This window comes from Onychostoma macrolepis, chromosome 13 (assembly GCF_012432095.1).
Source record: "Onychostoma macrolepis isolate SWU-2019 chromosome 13, ASM1243209v1, whole genome shotgun sequence".
In the NCBI taxonomy this organism is placed as follows: Eukaryota; Metazoa; Chordata; class Actinopteri; order Cypriniformes; family Cyprinidae; genus Onychostoma; species Onychostoma macrolepis.
The window spans coordinates 17,989,056-18,003,154 of NC_081167.1; the positions used below are offsets into that span (position 1 = coordinate 17,989,056).

At 38.8% G+C, this 14,099-nt stretch overlaps 1 protein-coding gene across 6 annotated transcripts in view; it reads right to left on the reverse strand.

Annotated features, from left to right (window-relative positions):
• Positions 1–101: 101 nt before the first annotated feature.
• smap1 (small ArfGAP 1) overlaps positions 102–14,099 on the reverse strand; it is a 122,947-nt gene continuing 108,949 nt past the window's right edge. For 3 of the 6 annotated variants that reach the window (XM_058796444.1, XM_058796449.1, XM_058796448.1), the window contains 3 exons: positions 8,790–9,015; positions 7,889–8,205; positions 103–1,246 (listed from right to left, as the gene is read on the reverse strand). In XM_058796444.1, coding sequence (XP_058652427.1) covers positions 1,112–1,246; positions 7,889–8,205; positions 8,790–9,015 — 678 coding nt within the window. In that variant the 3' untranslated portion in view covers positions 103–1,111. Of the gene's footprint in view, positions 1,247–7,888; positions 8,206–8,789; positions 9,016–14,099 lie in introns of all 6 variants that reach the window. The other 3 variants (XM_058796450.1, XM_058796447.1, XM_058796445.1) reach the window with 2 other exon arrangements.

Genomic DNA, 14,099 nt, shown 5'->3' on the forward strand with positions numbered 1-14,099 from the left:
GACACCATTACAAGGACAGAACTTTTGGATTACAACTGTCTTTATTCCAAACGACCCTCTTTAAAAGCAAAAAAAAAAAAAAAAAAAAAAAAGGGGAAAAAAGAAAAGATAACTTTACAATAAATGCGTCTTTAGACAAAATGATCACACAATAGTTCATGGCTATTCACTGTTTAATGCACGGAAATAACAATATTCTGTCTCTGTACTAGGCACCAGAAAATGTAAACACATTATAGAAATAAACCTGGATGACACGGTGGGGATGTTTATATTATTGCACAGCAGAGAGACCCTGTCTGAGAGGATAGAAGCTCTGCTACAGCGGCGAGACTGACGTGTTTGACTGCACGCTTTTGTTCGGTCCTTACTTTCAAATATAGCTGGCTAAAACGATAATTCCTTCCCCGAGCCCCTTTCTATTGACCCACAACCCCCCCTCCCCCCCTTTTTTCCGTTAGCCGTCACAGCTGTACAGTCGTCCAGGTTTATTTGTCTTTCACTCACTGTGCTTCTCTGTAACGCACACATTAAAACATCACAGTAAAGATGGAGTTTGTCATGGAGCTACACGGATGCGGTGTGGTGAGAGGCCGGAGAGAGGGGCGAGGGGTTCGTCTATCTCATGATTACATACATTACATGGGTCTATACAATATCTGCTACAGGGTTCTGGGACATGGGGCTACAGAAGACAGGAAAAGGAGGGGGTAGTCACAAATATGATAGCCATACCTCTGTCTTTTAAATACTATGACTCACTATTGATTTGGTAAAGATATATTAGAAGCCTGTATAATTGGTCCAGCAGCTTTCTTGTAGCTGATATGTATTTTGAACCCCCCCCCCAAAAAAATATATATAGAACAAGAAAAAAATAATTGCAAATAAGACGGTCAAAGCTGCCAGTCTCTTACACTCCGTATTCTTGCTCACTTGATCAATACACAGGGCAGGTTGAATCAATGCTCTCCAGAGTAGTAACGGTTGGAAAGAGAAGGGGGATGACAGTACATGAATAAAACTCTGGGCGCAAGTGGTGGTGGAGGAGGAGAGGAGAGGAGAGATGGAGGGATGTGGTGCCCCTTGTCCCCCATCTTCCCTCATTCATTTACTTCCAGAGCTGGGTGCTGAGGGTCTGACCGGAGGAGGGTGCCACCCAGCCGCCCATGGGGGCACCAGGTGGCCCAAATGCCATTGGAGCACCAGAACCATTCAGGTTCATTCCAGACATCTGTTGGTTAATCTGAAAAAGACAAGGGGGAGAGAGAGAAGTGTGAATCATGTACACACACAATAATTGTTAGCATAATTAGCTATGGTCCAAAACCTACAAAGAAAGCATTAAGGCATCATGGGCACTCCACCAACAGAAAAAGTCTCCTAAAATACCCTAATTTGGCTAAATTCTAAGCCAGCATCACATGTGGAATGCACTGAGGGGAAATAAATAATATTCTTTAATATTATCATAGATATTTAATTAATTTAAACATTTTTCTGATTTCATTTTTAAAAATAAACATTTTATTAAACATTTTAATTAAATAAAAATATTTATTATATATACTGCCATTCAAAAGTTTGGGATCAGTAAGAGGTCGGTTTTAGAAAAGTCTTTTGCTCACATTCATTTTATGAAAAATACAGTAAAAACAGAAATATTGTGAAATATCATTACAATTTAAAATAACTATTTTCTATTTTAATGCATTTTAAAATGTAATTTATTTCAGCAGCCATTACTCCAGTCTTTAGTGTCACTTCACCCTTCAGAAATCAAATGTAACTATTTAATTAATATACATAAATGATAATTATATGTAGAGTGCTTCAAACTGGTTTCAGGATGCTGCCTTTGAAGGTTGCTAGGTTTTGGAACAGAGCTTTGGCATTAAGAGAGAAATATATTTGCTTTTGTGGAGTTTCTACACTAGCATGAACAGTAAAAATGGTGTTTTTACACAATCAGACCAGAGATCTGACCGGTCATTTCACCTGTGGATGGCCTTTCCATCCAATGTTCCCTTTTCCTCTTATTTTTTTCAGGTTACTAAGCTGTCCTCTGATCTTTAAACTCATCAACCCTCTTATTATGCTTTGTCTACCTCCCTCTCTCTCGCTCTCATTTTCTTTACCTCTACTCTTTTCCCTTGACTCCCACCAGTATTCTTCCTGAGAGCAGAACAGAGTAGAGAAGAGGGTCCTGTGGGGTGCACTGGCTGTGGGGCAGCCCATCAGACGCGTCTGTCTGATTTATACCGCTGTCTCTACAGCTCATAGCCAGCAGAGAGAAAACTAATGGTTTCAAATAAGCAGCCCCCTATTTTTCATTATTAGCTTGAATTCTGGGAACTAAAGTTTGTGCAATCTTTATCCAGCTGTCAAAAGGGATATATAATGGAAGACAGGATTTTTCTTTCTTTGAAATAAGAGTTTGATGTACTACAGTCATGGCCAAAAATATCGGCATACCCTTGGTAAATATGATCAAAGAAGGCTGTGAAAATTAATCTGCATTGTTAATCCTTTTGATCTTTTATTTAAAAAATGAACAAAAATCTAACCTTTCATTGGATAAGAAGAATTTAAAATGGGGGGAAATATCATTATGAAATAAAAGTTCTCTCTCAAATACACGTTGGACACAATTATTGGCACCCCTAGAAATTCTTATGAGTAAAATATCTCTGAAGTATATTCCCATTCATATTCACAATTTTGAGCACTCCAGGGTGATTATGAACATGAAATTATCCAGCCATGGTTTCCTGTGTCACAGAAATATAAATAGGAGGGAAAACAAAGCCCAAATTCCCTTATTCATCCATCACAATTTGAAAAACCAAAGAATATATTCTGATGTGCAGCAAAAGATAATGGAGCTTCACAAATTAGTGAAGTGGCTTTAAGAAAAGAGCTAGAGCAGTGAAAATCTCCACCAACAGGGCAATAATTAAGAATTTCCAATCAACATAAAATGTTACGAAACTGCCTGGAAGAGGACGTGTGTCTATTTCGTCCTAATGAACGGTGAGAGGGAGAGTTTAAGTGGCTAAAGACTCTCCAAGGACCACAGCTGGAGAATTGCAGAAAATAGTTGAGTCTCGGGGTCAGAAAACCTTAAAAAAAAAAGGTCAAACAGCACCTACATCACCACGTTGAAATGGGACGGGCTTCTATGGTCAGATGAAACTAAAAAAAATGAGCTTTTTAGCAGCAAACACTCAAGATGGGTTTGGTGAACACAGGGATAAAAAGTACCCCATGTGTACAATGAAATATACTGCTGTATTTTTGATGTTGTGGACCTATATTTCTGCTGGAGGTCCTGGACATCTTGTTTAGACACATGGCATCATGGATTCTATCAAATACCAACAGATAAAAAATCAATAAGTGACTGACTCTGTTAGAAATCTTATAATGGGCCATGTTTGGATCTTCCAACCGGACAATAATCCAAACACAAACCTCAAAAACAACACAAAAATGGGTCACTGAGCACAAAACCAAGTTTCTGCTATGGCCAATCCAGTCCTCTGATCTGAACCCTGTAGAAAATGAGTGGTGAACTGAAGACAAGAAGCACCAACATGGAGCCGGGAATCTAAAGGGTCAGGAGTGATTCTGGATGAAGGAATGGTCTCTGATCTCTTGTCAGGTGTTCTCTAACCTCATCAGGCATTATAGGAGAAAGTTTAGAGCTGTTAAACTGGCAAATGGAGGTTTCAAAATGTATTGAATAAAAGGGAGCCGTTAATTGTGGCCAATGTGTATTAGAGAAAAACATTTATTTCATAATGATATTTCCCCCCATTTTAAATTCTTAATATCCTTCTTTGATCATATTTACCAAGGGTGCCGATATTTTTGGCCATGACTGTATGTTGACAATGGATGTACAAAACTACATAATTGAACATTCGGTGGGTTGTCTGAGGCTAAAATTACTACAATCCTTTATTACACAAAACTAATCTCTTCACAAAGAAACTTCGCAGTTCACAACACATCACCAGTTCAACAAGTCTGACAGTAATCGACTTGAAATATGTTGTTGAATACGGTGGATCTGTGGCACAAGCGGCGCTCTGATGGCGGTAGTGCTGGTGTTTTAGAGGGGATGAATGTAGAGGGGTGACTTAAACCATGCTGACAGTCTAACAGCACACTAAACCACTGTCAGCTGTCAGCATGCTAAAAACCTCTCAGAGAAGTTGCGTTCAGACTCTAAATTAATTCCCTGTGAAGCACCACTTTTAAGAAACAAACAAAACAAAAAAAAAAGACAGCAGCTAAAACAAAGCCAACCTCACTAATTGACTAGATGGTTGGTTTACATAATGTTTGTACAAGGTTATGTTAATGTTTACATAACTGCTTATTCACTATTCAGCAGCTCAGCCTGATCTGATGAGTGAAACAGTGAAGCGTGCCAATACGCAGAGGCTAGCCAATCATAAAAGAGCTCATTTACATATAAATAACTTCATACAACACTGCTTGCTTAATAAATGTGTAAAATTGTCATGAAAAATTTAATTATGACTTTTTAGTCTAAGCACAATGTGGGAATTGTTAAAAAATGAATCCTATTGTTAAGTAACAATGCATTAGATTGATCAAAAGTGATAGTAAAGACATCTGATAATGTTACAAAAGACTGCTATTTCAAATAAATGCTGTTCTTTTGAACTTCCTGTTCAAAGAATCCTGAAAACAAAACAAAACATCATTTCCACAAAATATTAATCACCACAAATGTTGATGATAATAAGTGTTTCTTAAGCACCAAATCAGCATATTAGAATGATTTCTGAAGGATAATGTGACGCTGAAAACTGGAGTAATGACTGCTGAACATTCAGCTTTGCCAACACAGGAATAAATTACATTTTAAAATACATTAAAACACAAAACAGATATTTTTGAATTGTAACTATTTCAAAATATGATGTTTTTACTATATTTTTGATCAAATAAATGCAGCCCTAATGTGCATAGAAATGTTTTTGGGAGTTTTCAATATATACATTTAACTGACCCCAAACTTTTGAACGGCAGTGTAAATAAGTGGACTGATATTGATATGCTACAAAAGAAAAGAAAAACGGCCAATTTAAATATAAAGAAAGAGTAGCACTTGCCTTTTCCCATACAATCCTGAAATGCAACCTACAACATACACAATCCAGGCACATATCATTGGCCTTCTATTTGTGTTTAATTCCAAAGCACTAAACCCCATCCTGAGGCAGTGAGGGAGGTTATCCATCACCGTGAACTCCTGGAGTGCTCTGATGTCTCACAAGGTGACTAAACTGCTTTAGGCCATGAAGTGTATGACTAGAGTGAGACAGTCAGAGGGAAAATTGTAAAAAATTGCCTTCTAAAATCCTCAGGAGGATCCGCTGTGGACCTTGACTTCATTTTGTGCTCAAATGCACAGCAGGACAAATTTGGCCAATCTCGTAATTACACCTGCTTCCTCCTCAACACAATACTGCCTACGCATGGAGAAATAAGTGTGCCGCGAGAGTATGTGCGTTTGTAAATACTCTAAGAACAGTACTCAGCTATTCAGGGGAGTGAATATCAAACACTAATGATTCTTCTTCTCCCTGTGCACTGGTTCTCCTCAGTCCTCCTTCAGAAAAAAGGGAGATGCTCCGTGTGCAGGGTAACGAAGAAAAACATCTCAAGTCAGATCCATCTCGGAAAAAAAACACTCCTCCCAGGAACCGCGCGGCAAAATTACCCTCACTCCAGAAAACCATTAAGCAAACGCATTTCTTTCCTCAGCCGGTCTCTCAAAATACAAATGTGCTGCTGAAGGACTATAACTCAGGACGTGCGCACACGCTTGCATTGTGGGGAGGGATTTTAATTAAGGCCGAGTGAGTGTAAAGCATGCTGTATTGATTTATGATGTGTAATTAACCTCCCGGATGCTGAAATCTCGGACTCCCTCTGCTCTCAGCCTCATACGCAGGGGGTCACGGGCCACGGGAGGCGGGGGCGAGGCAGGGAGATGATAGAAGTTGAGAGGTCGGAGTCACTGAGCACTCATCTTTAATGAGCCACATGCAGATGGGAGGTGACAGCAGATTAGATGAGGATTTTAAAAACTCTTATTATGAATCTCTGATTATACGCTGAGAGTGACAGCTCGCTTTCCACCTGAAATGGTTTTGAAAAGATCTGATCTGAATGAAAGGAAAGGAAAGCTTTGTGGATACCAGGAGATGCATTGTTGGAATCGGATATGATGAATGGTAATAGCTTCAAATATAGATGTTCTCTCTATAAAAAGCTGATGCTGATCCACTGCAGCCAGCACGCTGCACCAATGATGAACGTCTACTTTTATATCTATGACTCATGGCAGATTCCGGAGAGTTGGTTAAAAATACATTCCCCAGAGGAACATTATGCACCTAACCTGAAGCTCTTGACCTCTGGTTTGCGACTTGAGTGTACCATCATCAACAGTAAGCAATTAGGACATTTGTTCAGGTTCACGTTTACGTTTTTCCACCTATAACAATCTATGCCATGATATTATTACGTTAATCATTCATTTGCCAGCTCCCTGATTGCTTGCTCCACAATGGCTTCTTGTAGCTGTCAGAATTTACAGACTCTTTCCTTCTTGCAATGTACCTAACACTTATTTAGGCCGTCCAATGTGATCAACGATATTTGATTAGTTTAGGTGTTATCTGCATTCAAAGAGCTTACTTGTGGACCGATTTACCAATCCAACTCTAGTTTCATAAGGACTATTTCATAAGGTAAAATATCAATAGAGCACAGTATAATCTTAAATTTAATTCATCCTGATCGCCCTGTCTTTACAATACAATATAAAAGGTAACTTTATATTTCTATATATTTGTGAGATGTGAGTACCTTTCTAAGTGCACTTTCTATTTACTGCTAAATTTATTAATATATACGAGCATTAAAAAATTTGGGGTCAGTAAGATTTCTTTATATATATATTCTTTGTTGAATAGAAAGAACAGCATTTAAATGGAAATAGAAATCTTTTTTAACATTACAAATGTCTTCCCTCTCATTTTTGATCGATTTAATGCCCTCCTTGCTGAATAAAGGCCTGTTCACACCAAGGATTATAACTATAAAGATAACGATAAAGTTATAGTTCTAAAAATCATTCTCAATATTAAAGAATAGCAGAGTCCACACCAAAGCTATAACGATAAAGGCACAGAGAAACAATAATCGCTGGAATCACTTTCAGAACGATTTTTTCCAGCTGATGAACTATAAAAACATTGACACCCAATAAGAATCCATCCTGCTATCACGAGCTCGAAAATTTAAAGCGGCAGACGAGCGTACACTTAGAATAAACAGACGATATCGTCCGCTGGTGTGGACACCAATATCTTTATCTTTATAGTTATCTATCTTATCTTATAGTTATCGTTCTTGGTATGAACGGGGCTTAAAAGTAAAAAAAAGTCTTAATGACCCTAAACATTTAATATCATGTCTATGATAATATAGTATTTATTTATATAAATAATCAATAATATTCATACATTTAGATACAAATATGAAGGTTTAATTAAAAAAGGTAAATCTAACATTTACATTTAACATAAAATCACATTATAATATAATCACTCCAATGGCATTTCAGCAAACCAAATGTACCAAAACACTTCTTGCATAGACTTAAAATAGCATAGGATGTTTTTAAAGTGCACTTTATATCATTCACAGGCCTAGAGCTGTCACAGAGACTTGTGATTTCATAAGAGACTTATTTCAGTGACTAAAGGAACATTTTATATGTGGCACTGGCATATTGGTTACAGCACCATTACAAGTCAAAAATCCAAATATAACATACCTGTGCCATATTCCACTGTCCTTGTTGACCTGGCTGCATGGCATACATGTTTTGAGGGGGCACCATGCCCTGAGGTCCCATCATGCCTGGGGCCAAGCCCATCACTCCTGGTTGTGCATTTCCCATGAAACCGTTAGGCATTGTCATGCCAACCATCATGCCTGTATTCTGGCCCATCATAGCGCCACCCTGCCCCATGACGGCCCCCATCATGGTAGTGGGCGGCATGGCTCCTCCCATCCCGGGGAAGGCCTGGAAGTTCCCCTGTGGCTGCGCAGGGAACTGCATCTGAGACGGGCCCATGAACATCGCAGTTGCTGTGGGAGCAGGAACGCACAAAGATACACAAAAAAGATGATTTACACACGATGACATGTTCAATATGTTCAAAGAGACAAAAACAGAAGCAGACCAGAGGACACTGACACACAAAACATCACAGACGGCAGAGAGGAATCAATATCTGCGCTAATGTGTGTAGTTCCTCGCCTCGAGACCAGAGGAAATGGATCTTTGAGACAGAGGAGGTGTGCAGGATGAAAGGGGGCATCTAACGCGTCCTGATGGTGAAGAATTGGCAGTGCCTTCATTTGGAGCATCTGAGGTTTTGGGAAATGTCCTCTTTGAAGAGTAGGGCAGGCGAAGCAGGCAGCTTTAAACCACGTTCAGCAGTATCAGAGTGCTGAGACACGCAGTGCTTGAATTATTGATACCCCCATTAAAGCAGGGCTTCTCAAGAACCTCGCTTGCTTTCACTTTCACTCAAACACACACACACTTCCCAAAGCACCATTAGAAATGGACTCCGGATGCATAGCGCCATTTATAGATCTGCATTCTCTCGCTCAGATCGCTCACTCTCTGAGGAATAAGAAAGTGGGACTCTGGGGGATGGATGTACCTTGTGCAGGCTGTTGTGGGACGGTGCTGGAGCCATACAAGGAGAGAATAGAGTCCTTGGAGAGAGGTTTCTTGGCCGAGTCTTCTGCTTTGCTGCTCCCGCTGGTTTCGCTGAACAGGTCCAGATCTCCCTGTGCTGGAGCAGCACTTCCTGTGCCCGTAGCACCTGCCACAGCCCCTCCGGCGGAGTTGGCCTGAGCGCTCCCAGCTGCCTTACTGGAACTGACCTGCAGAGCAGAGGAGATGGTTGACTTCAAGCCATACACACTCTCAACACCGGCTTATCAACACCGGCTTCACACAGTAACTCCCTCACATATCGATAAAACTCATTAGCAATCACAGACATGCATGGATATATCTGTGGGCCTTAAAATCATGAGCTAAATGAGGTATCTCAACAGACCTTCCAGTCTAAATGGTAGGAAACTTGTGCCAAATCAATCAGATAAAGCTCTGAAACATTCCTAACAGAAATAACACTAACAGAAAAGAACCAAAAAGTCATTATATTTATATTCATGCTCTCGTTAAATTATATACTACTTTGCCTAAATAAATTAAAAATAATATAGCAAACTCTAAAATCAATTATTTATACAATAAATTTCAATACATAAATACTATCCAAAGAACAGTTAAAAACAAATATATTACATTATAATTTTATTTAATGTTTTAAATAAATTATTTCAAAATTAATTTAATATTAGCATTTTCTAAATATTTAAGAATCTTATGAAGTTTGTGTTTTTAATGATCAAAGATCTTGGTGTCCTAGACTGGTTTTAGAGGGGTTTAGACCAGTTAAGACCAGCAAACCAGTTTAGGCTGGTTTTAACTGGATCAAAACTGGACCATGCTGCTGCCACAGTACAAGTAAATGTGTGGTAATACCACCAAAAATTTGCGACAGCTTTGAGTTTGAGTCACAAGGATATGCTGTGTTGAACACGCAAACCTGTAGTGAAATTTGTGTGGGGAAATCTTTTGCTCTGCTTAAATGCTTAAATCACATATATTCCTACTAAACTTACCCACAAAAATTCACAGAACAATTGTAAATGTGACCATATCTCATATAAGGAAAGGCAAATAATCAAATCAAAATTGGTTAAAGATATCAATCCTGGATAAACTCAGATGAGAGAAGACAAACACACACGTACACAGATGAAAGAAAGGCTTCATCATCTTCATGCAGAGAAATGACATTAATTAGACTGCAGCTGTGATGATGAATGAATAGCTCAGGAAGAGGAGACACAATTCACCATTTACACAAACTTACAGCGCACACAAATAACAGAAGACGGAGAAGACAATCAGTAAGAGGCAGTTTGTGTTCAGTCAAAGCACCTGCATCCTTTTACTCAATTACAGTCGTGCGATGCTAGACTAGCAGCCACAAAGCTGCAGATGGTATGGCTGATGCCATGGTTACCCTCGGAAAAGCAAGTCTGTCAATACGAAATTGAGGGAAAGTTCTAGGCCTAAATCATAGTTCATATTTCCAGGAAAGTCAGCATGGTGACAAGTAACTTGCTGACTCTGGTGGCACATAGCTGAAGAAACTCAACAGTGGCCCAAGGTCATGATCAGTGATGTGCGAGACCTGGGTGAGTCTTGCTGAGGTTTGGCACAGGCTCCGTGAATAAGAATCAGGAGGATATCACACCATTAGAAGCAGGACTGAGGACAATACGCTGGCAGCACACCATGCTTCAACTGTACTACATATTAGCCATGCCAGGTGGACCTCATGAAACCTAGTGTCTTTGTCCTCTAGCTTTGAGGGTATTCATAAGCTAGTGATAAAACGAACATGTTACAGCTCCAGAAAATATATATAGAAATATACACAACTTTGTTGTAAATGCACTTCATTTAAAAGCTTAAGGTCAGAAAGGTTTTTTTTTTAAAGAAATGTATACTTTTATTCAGAAGGGATGCATTACATTGACCAAAAATGATATTTATGATGCAAAATATTTCTATTTCAAATAAAATGTACTTTCCATTAAAGAAACCTAAAAAGTATCATGGTTTCCACAAGTTCATTAAGCAGAAAAACTTCAACACTGATAATAGTAATAGATTTTTTTTCAGATCAGCAAATCGGCAGAATGATTTCTGGAGGATCATTTGACACTGAAGATTGGAATAATGGCTGCTAAAATTTCAGCTTTCCCATCAGTGGAAAAAATTACATTTTAAATTATATTAAAACACAAAACAGGTATTTTAAATTGTAGTATTTCACAATATAACTGTTTTTACTGTATTTTTGAAGAAATAAATGCAGCCTTGGTAAACATGAGAGACATTTCAAAAACATTAAAATTACATATACACACAATATATAATATATTCCTTATGACATTTGAATATGCATGCATGTATGTGTATATATGCATGTATATATATATGCACATATACACACACACATATGTATATATATATATATATATATATATATATATATATATGTGTGTATATATATATGTGTGTGTATATACATACATACATACATGCATACATACATACACACACACACACACATATACATATATACACACACACATATACATATATGTTGATACCTATGCAACATATTAATGTCCTAAGAATCTTTAATAGTTTGTATAACAACTTCCAATCCAACCCCTTTGCAAATTAACATGCTCTCAGACAAAGAGTCATAAACCCCCAGTATTTCCAAACTCCCGCTTGGAAATTCAGCCTTTCTCATTGGTCAAGCCCATCCTGAGAGGTGTGACTCTTCGCAGACCTTAAAGGGCTCACACACAGTTCCGCCAGAGCGCTCTTCTGCAAAACGCTCTACTGCCAAATCTCCGGATTGCTGCCCATGTGGAGAGCCTGAGCCAGTACCGGTGTGCCTGGTGGGCTCCAACATATCTCAGTTTTGCGGTTCTGTTAGATCCTAAAAGGATGTGAGCTAGAACTCTTCGGGACACTTAAGTTTGTGGCCTTGACTTTCCATTCAACCAAAGCTCCTCGGACCTCAGAACACAGAATAACATCTTGTGGAATTCATCACTCTTCAACCCGGAAGAACGTGATTGCGAGTCCAAAACCTTGAAACCATCAAGACTTTTCATCCAAGACTGCATTCCAGACACACGCCAACAGCCATGGAAGTGCATGTATGGTACATCTAACTAAATATATATAAATGTATATAGACCCCGTTATAAACGGCGCTGATGGTTTTACTCAGGTGGTTAACTGACTCTTTCCATAACTGCATTCTGTTTTCTCTAATGGCTTCATTCATCCACTTTAGCTGCCACGCCGAATTGAGGCAGTAATTAAAGCAAAAGAAGCCCCTACCAAGTATTGAGTACATATACAGTAAATTAACATACTTTCCAGAAGGTCAACAATTCACTAAAAATGTTTTTTTTTTATTGGTCTTATGAAGTATTCTAATTTGTTGAGATGAACTTTTCCACGACATTCTAATTTATTGAGATGCACCTGTACATATACACACACACACACACACACACACACACACACACACACACACACACACACATATATATATATATATATGCATGCATACACACAAATGTAAATATAAATTGTCAATTAAAATACAATAAAATGCATTATTTAAATATACTGTAATACCATCTGATTCTGACTAGAATAGCAACTAGCAAATTATTCTCATGGCTTTGACAAAGTAAAAGCAATTGTCTATGGAAAAAGGTCTGACTCAAACTTTATGTTTTAACAGGAAATAAGTTAACAGGAAGAAGCTGCACTCGCCAAACGATTTCACAGGGTCTTTTAAGTACTAGAGCTAATTATAACGTTTCACTCTATAGAGAGAGAAAGAGAAAAGCAGAGAGAGGAAGTGAAAACACAGGGGAGAATGTGCCACATCATTTGAATTCAAATCGAGCGAAAATAAATAGATGTGTATCAATCGATTTTCCCCACAAAATTCTTCCCACTCTAGTATCATTAAGTGGCAAACATGCTTACTCAGATGGCAGATATCGAACAGGCCATTCTCTGAAGTTCACTGCTGAAGTACATGCCTGACATGAGCTCATAAATAAAACTAAACAAAAAGAACGTGATTCAGAGACCGTCTCCACTCTCCTGCTGTCTATCCAGTGTCCTGGAGCTCCGGGAACGGAAATGTTCCACAGTAATCAGAGACAAAAAGACAGGGTTGGGAGGACGGGGTGGAGGTTGGCAGGGACACATGTGGACGCACTCTTCCCATTTAGATGGGCTGACGATATGCAGCTCTGCGCTTAGGTATGCGGGAGTAACACCTCCAGCTGCTGCTGCAGCAGCCGTGCATCTGATAAGAAGCGAGCCGAGCTGAACACGGGTGAACAGCACTGCGGCGTGATAAGCCAAACACCGCCTTGCAGATCTGATACGCAAACCCCTCGGATGATTAACCTGTGAAGGCTGACGCTAACACAACTGTGTGCTTCAGCCTATAATGGGTTCAGCCTTTGATATGCACGAGAGAAAAGAGGCGAGGAACAAAGAAATCACACAAACTTTTGACAGCTTGTCTCAAGACCCCAGCAACTAGCAAGAACATACTTACTTGGCAGGAGAGAGCCTTTTTTCAGGCCACATTATGAAAAAGAGATGACATAAGCCCTTTTCTCTATTTGTAATATGAGTGACATTTGAAGGGATCCATATGGGAGTCTGCAGAGGGACACAGGAAATGCTATTAGAATTAAAAATAGATGAGGAGGGGGAGGCCCGGACACCTACACTCCATAATTCAGGGACAGGAACAGATATTTTTCTCTATACTCCATTAATGAGAGGGAGAGACAACTTCTGTGTACACATGTACATCTATAGTTTAAAGATGGAGAGATAGAATGAAGAACAGAATGATGTACCGAATGGACGGAGAGAACGAGAGATCGATAAATTGAATGATAGATAGACAGACAAACAGACACATAGAATGACAGACAGATAGAACGAACAACAGACAGAACGACAGGCAGAATGAATAATAGAATGATAGACAGAATGAACAACATGGAACTACAAATAGAATGATAAAGCGATAAAGAGCGAACAATAAATGACAGAGATAGATAGATAGACAGACAGACAGATCAATCAATGGCTGAACAGATAGAAAGACAGACCGACAGATGTATAATAATTATATCTATCTGTCTTGAAGTACTTTTTTAATATGAAATATAGTATTTAATTTGAAATTATGCAATTTCGGACGAACTCTCATAATAAACTCTCTCCTTCTCATTCACTACAATCAGTGTGG